This window comes from Melopsittacus undulatus, chromosome 3, assembly GCF_012275295.1.
Source record: "Melopsittacus undulatus isolate bMelUnd1 chromosome 3, bMelUnd1.mat.Z, whole genome shotgun sequence".
In the NCBI taxonomy this organism is placed as follows: domain Eukaryota; kingdom Metazoa; phylum Chordata; class Aves; order Psittaciformes; family Psittaculidae; genus Melopsittacus; species Melopsittacus undulatus.
Genome location: NC_047529.1, coordinates 72,988,114 through 72,993,606, shown reverse-complemented (window position 1 = coordinate 72,993,606; position 5,493 = coordinate 72,988,114). Strand labels below are relative to the sequence as shown.

At 41.3% G+C, this 5,493-nt stretch overlaps 1 protein-coding gene across 1 annotated transcript; it reads left to right on the top strand.

The window, feature by feature from the left end:
* The first annotated feature begins 326 nt into the window (after positions 1-326).
* On the top strand, positions 327-4,719 carry IL22RA2 (interleukin 22 receptor subunit alpha 2). The gene is made up of 5 exons (XM_005154827.2): positions 327-438; positions 1,844-1,994; positions 2,841-3,019; positions 3,963-4,132; positions 4,549-4,719. Exons 1-5 carry the CDS (start codon positions 327-329, stop codon positions 4,702-4,704), a joined length of 768 nt encoding a protein of 255 aa, XP_005154884.1. The 3' UTR covers positions 4,705-4,719.
* The last annotated feature ends 774 nt before the right edge of the window (positions 4,720-5,493 follow it).

The window sequence follows — 5,493 nt, the reverse complement described above, 5'->3', positions numbered from 1 at the left end:
ACTCATAAATAAATGAATAAATACCTTAGCATGGCAAGAAAGCAATCTTGTGTGACAAATTCACAGGATAGAGCAATATTGACAGACATTGTTTGGGAATTAGTGCCTAAAAATAAAAAAAAAAAAAGGACCTTTTCTGTGCTGGTTTTCTCCACAATTAGTTCCAAACTTCAGAGTGACCACAGCTGCCAAGCAAGAACAATTGCAGATGCTTGATTTAGAGTAACTCATATGTTTCTCAGCTCAATTAAAAGAAAGCAAATCAGACATTTTGGGAAATGCTGAAAGGGGAACTGGAATGTTTAACAATTACTTCCTCATAAGACATGCCCACAAGAGAGATGCTCTTTAGTCATGGAGCTGCTCTGCTAAGGATGAGAGGGATCATGCTTTCCTTCCTCTGCTTACTGATGCACCTGCTTCAGGAGAACATAGCTAGTAAGTAAAGGCTTGGTGAGGCCGCATCTGGAATATTGTGTCCAGTTCTGGGCCCCTCAGTTCAAGAAGGACAGGGAATTGCTTGAAAGAGTCCAGCGCAGAGCCACAAAGATGATTAAGGGAGTGGAACATCTCCCTTATGAGGAGAGGCTGAGGGAGCTGGGTCTCTTTAGCTTGGAGGAGACTGAGGGGTGACCTCATCAGTGTTTACGAATATGTAAAGGGTGGGTGTCAGGATGATGGAGCTAGGCTTTTTTCAGTTATATCCAGTGATAGGACAAGGGGCAATGGGTGTAAACTGGAGCATAGGAGGTTCCACATTAACATCAGGAAGAACTTCTTTACTGTAAGAGTGACAGAGCACTGGAACAGGTTGCCCAGGGGGGTTGTGGAGTCTCCTACGTTGGAGATATTCAAGGCCCGCCTGGACAAGTTCCTGTGTGATGTACTCTAGGTTACCCTGCTCTTGCAGGGGGGTTGGACTAGATGATCTTTCGAGGTCCCTTCCAACCCTTGGGATTCTATGATTCTGCTCTTTTCCTATGTAGGGTGGGGGACTATGGGTCTGTTACTGAATCTGTGGATGAGTCAAGAATTCTCTGTTTTTTTCAGTGGTTTCAAAATTCCAGTTATTTCCAAATCAGTCTGTTATTTTGTCTTTTAAAACTCTGAAATGCAGATAAAACAAGCATGTTGAGAATTAAAATGATTAATATCTGTATTACCAGTTTCAGTTCAACTACTACAAGTCATACCTGATTCTGTTATATGCCAGAGATAAAGATGCAGTCATATGGGTCAGGAAACAAAGAAAAAACATTAGGATTTGGGTACTTCAAAGAGATTGTTAACTGATTTTGCTACTAGTAAACATCAGTTTGAAAACAGATTATCTTTGAAATTGTCAGACAGCTTTTTCTTGTAGTGCAGACTGGAAAAGCAGTGAATCTCAGGTTATTTTTTACTAGGCAAGAGCTAATAAGCACAGCTGTGGCAACACAGCTATAATCCCTGCAGGTTAATGCTGACATGTGAAGGAAAGAGCACTTGACTTTAACTACTGATGGGGCTGCTTACTGCAGGCTTTGTGAACTGATCCAAAGGGTTTGTTTCCTGGGATGTCCATCAGGCGTCTTTCACAGTAGTAAAATCACTGGGAAAAATAAGGAAATATTAAAAAGCAAAAACTCCAAAAAACTCCACAAAACCAAACCAGACAAAATCGCTCTTTTCATATTACTAAATATGTTTGTTCTGTAACTATTAGATCTCGTCACTGTGACTTTGACAGTTTTGAACATGCCACAAAGCCAAATAAGCTGTAGTAATACCTGCTGCTTTAGGTACAATGGCTCATGTCTGTGACAAATGTGATATACTATCATTCCTTATTTTTTATTTGCAGCAATTTTAGTTTTGGAAAACCAAGACCTGCAAGATTCAATCAAGCCGCAGAAGGTAGAGTTTCATTCATTAAACTTCAACAACACTTTGCACTGGCAGCCTGGGAGGGCCAGAGATGCAAGAGACACAGTCTACTTTGTGCAGTATAAAGTGTAAGTACAGGGGGAACTCCAGCTTCCTGCTGGCTGGGGCACATCCATGCTTGTCACATCAAAGGGATTTCCTAGGTGTCATGGGATATTCTCCTCATACTGGAGAGAATATCCCATGACCTGGGGAATGTCTACATCCTGCTTGGCTGCCAGCTCTTGGTTGTTGCTGCTCTTATCAACAGCCCATAAGGTGCAGATGAAAGGACCAAGGCAGGCAGGGAACAAGCACCTCCAGCAATATGCTCTGCATCCTCATTGCAGCATAGAGTTGCAGAAAAATGTAGTTTGCAGAGGACTTCTGGAAGTCACTGGGTCCAACTGTCTTCCTGAAGCAGGTCTAGCTAGGTCAGGTACTTCTGCAATAGGACACTTAAGTGTCCTTTGGTGGCCCACCTTACCCACAAGAGTGTCTTGTCCTTCACATGACAAACTTGAGGCAGTGCTAGAGACTTGTCCTCATAAGAGGTACATTCCTGACCCTGGCAGTCGTGGTGAGCACCTGAAATCCCTATTGACTTTGAGAAACCAGGTGGTGGAAATTGGGATTCTGCCCATCGTAGAACATACTGGTTAAGCCAAAGCAGTCCCCTCTCCAAAGGGACAAGTATGCAATGTCTTCCCACAGGGGTAGTGACCCATATCTCTGATTTAGGTTTCCTTTAGAAAAGATAGACATCAGCAGCTCCCAAACACCCTTGAAATCAGTGTTCCCTGTCATCAAATTGGAGAGAGTTAATTTCCACAGGAGATGGCTTGTCAGAACCACCAAGGTAAAACAGTTAAAAATCTGTGTGGACCCAGTCAGCGATAGCTATAGCTTACATTCTTCCTCTTCTTTCTCCATAGGTATGGGCAGAGCACATGGCAAAACAAAGCTGACTGCTGGGGGATTCAAAACTATGTCTGTGACCTAACAAGTGAGACCTCTGATATCCAGGAACCTTACTATGGCAGAGTGAAAGCTGCATTGGCTGGCATCTATTCCAACTGGAGCCTCAGCTGCAGATTCACTCCCTGGAGAGAAAGTGAGTGCAATCATATGAGTCCCTGAGAAAGTAACTGGATTTTTTGTGGCATGGAATATATCATTTCTGCTCACAGTTTGCAAACATGAGTAATGCTTTTCTAGCCACAAAGCAGTACCCAAAGAAGTTGTGAGTCAATAGCTCTTCAGTGAAGTGTTGTGATAAAAACTTGAAAGCCAACAAATTATGGATAAGTAGCCACTTATCAATAATTAGGGGGTCAGCAGTGCTTGGCTGTCTTTAACCTACCCTCTTCCTCATGGAACTACACAAACTCTCTTCAATCATTTCTGAGCTGCTAGAAGAACTGGACTCAAGACATAAAAGAAGGAAATGCTCTCTGCTTCAGGGGAAAACAAAGAAGAGAACTGAGAACTGTGTGGCCACCATTCTCACATTTATGTGTTTCCTGACTGCTGTGTATTTAGAAAAGATATGCACAAAACTTTTCGTTAATACAGCCATAGTGTGACATAGTATGTTAGAAATTAAAGGACTGTTAAAATACTGAATAGTACCAGCATACCTACCAGTAAGTTCCCCATGAATTAACCAGTTTACCCTCACTGGTCAGTGCAAAACTGATTCGTGAATGTCAGTGCACTTCACAGCCCTGAAGTGCAAATTACCTTGAGCCTGCTGTACAAATGGCTCAAGGGGCAGGGGAGAAAATAAGGGCAAAGAATCCGAAGCAGTTTCCTTGACCAGCCTGCAGTCAGAAACGTGCTGAGATTTCAAAAAGTCTGGCTCAAAACACAGGAAAGTTCACCCCCAAAATAGCCCAAGCAACAACCACCAAGAAGTAAGGACTTTGACAGTAAACACAGCATAACATATTGTTGATAAACAAAAGCAGTAAATTGTCGAATGAATTCAAATTGTGTTCTGTGAAACATTATTAATAAACTATAACTGTATTCATAGCTTTGTTTTTTCATCTTAGCTGTGATAGGACCTCCGACGATAGCTGTGGTTCAAAGCAGCAAATCCATTATACTAAAGCTCCAGGCTCCACGTTCTCCTTATAAAAGGAAGAGAGGCAGCAAGATACCAATGACAAATTATTATGATCTGTTATATCAAGTCTTCATAATTAACAACTTCCTAGACAAGGTAAGTGCATATTCAAATATGAATCCTTTACCATTGAGAAGCCAGGAAAGCATGGGCACACTATTCTTGTTTTACAGCTGAAATAGTCTTCTGAGGTAGTGAGAACATTGATGACTGTGCAAATACTTAAAACCAAAGTAGATTATTTTTCAGGATTTGAATTTGATTGATTTGAGTTATAATTTCTCTCTTTATTTTTTTCCTTCAACTTAGTATTTCATACTCTAAGATATAGATTAAAAAACTGGGACAGGAGGGGAATTTTCTTTAAAAATAATAAATAAATTGCTAATGCTATTGACATTCTGCAAGTCCATGTGCTGCTCTGCATCCTCTATTCTAATCAAACTTTACTCACAGCACACTTGCTAGGGAAAAGTGCTTGACTGTCTGTTTTTACTCTAATCTGTCTGAAGCAACACAAGGTCCTGGTGTATGAAGGAAAACACAAAATTATTAAGATAGAAGATTTGAGGCCTGGAGTCAGCTACTGCATCATGGCTAAAACATACGTGCCAATGCTGGACCGCAGCAGTGCCTACAGCAGCAGGCAATGCATTGTGCTGCAGTGACAAGACTAACACGTCTGCGACAGGTAAGAGTTTCATCACCAGCTGAAACTGGAGATGACTCTGGGAGTCAAGAGCTATCCCTCAACAAAGGCAGTTACTCTCAAAAATGAGAAAGTGTAGCATAATAACTGCCACCTCGTATGATAATATTAGCCAGAGTTCTTACATCATCTCAGCTAGTTTCACACCAGGTAAGAAAGGTATGGTCAAGGAGATTAGAGGAATGGTGTGGATAATTATTTGTGTGCTGGCATGGTTCTCAGAAATGCCTCCTTCTTCCCTTTAAACAGTTATACACAGTATTGCTTTCACAGGTTTCTATTGCTGTCAATAATTAACTAGGAAAATGAGTGCCCTCACACCTTATGAAAGTGCAATTCTCATGCAAGCTCTTAAATCCTGTTCAGGAATTGTTCTGATGTATTTAATTTGGATGAGGCTATCCTCTCTTTTCATGGCCATTCTTGCAGCATGCTGTGTTTAAAAATAAATCAGTTATCAAATTTCATGAGTTTTCATGGGCCAAATGCAAGAGCTATCTCAACTGGCTGGGCTGAAAAATCTGTTTCTTTACTTGCCTGTATCACTAGACTGTCTTCAAGTATCATATGCCCAGCACAGAGATTCACTATCAATTCTGCCTTGCAGATGCTAAGGCGCAGGGTGTATAAAGACCTGAGTCAAAGATGACTTCAGTGTCATTTACCTTAGCAAGCTGAGATTTGGGTCCTTCCTAGGAGTGACGGAGAAAAACTGGAACAGCATTAAAGTCTGAACCTGTATTTCTGT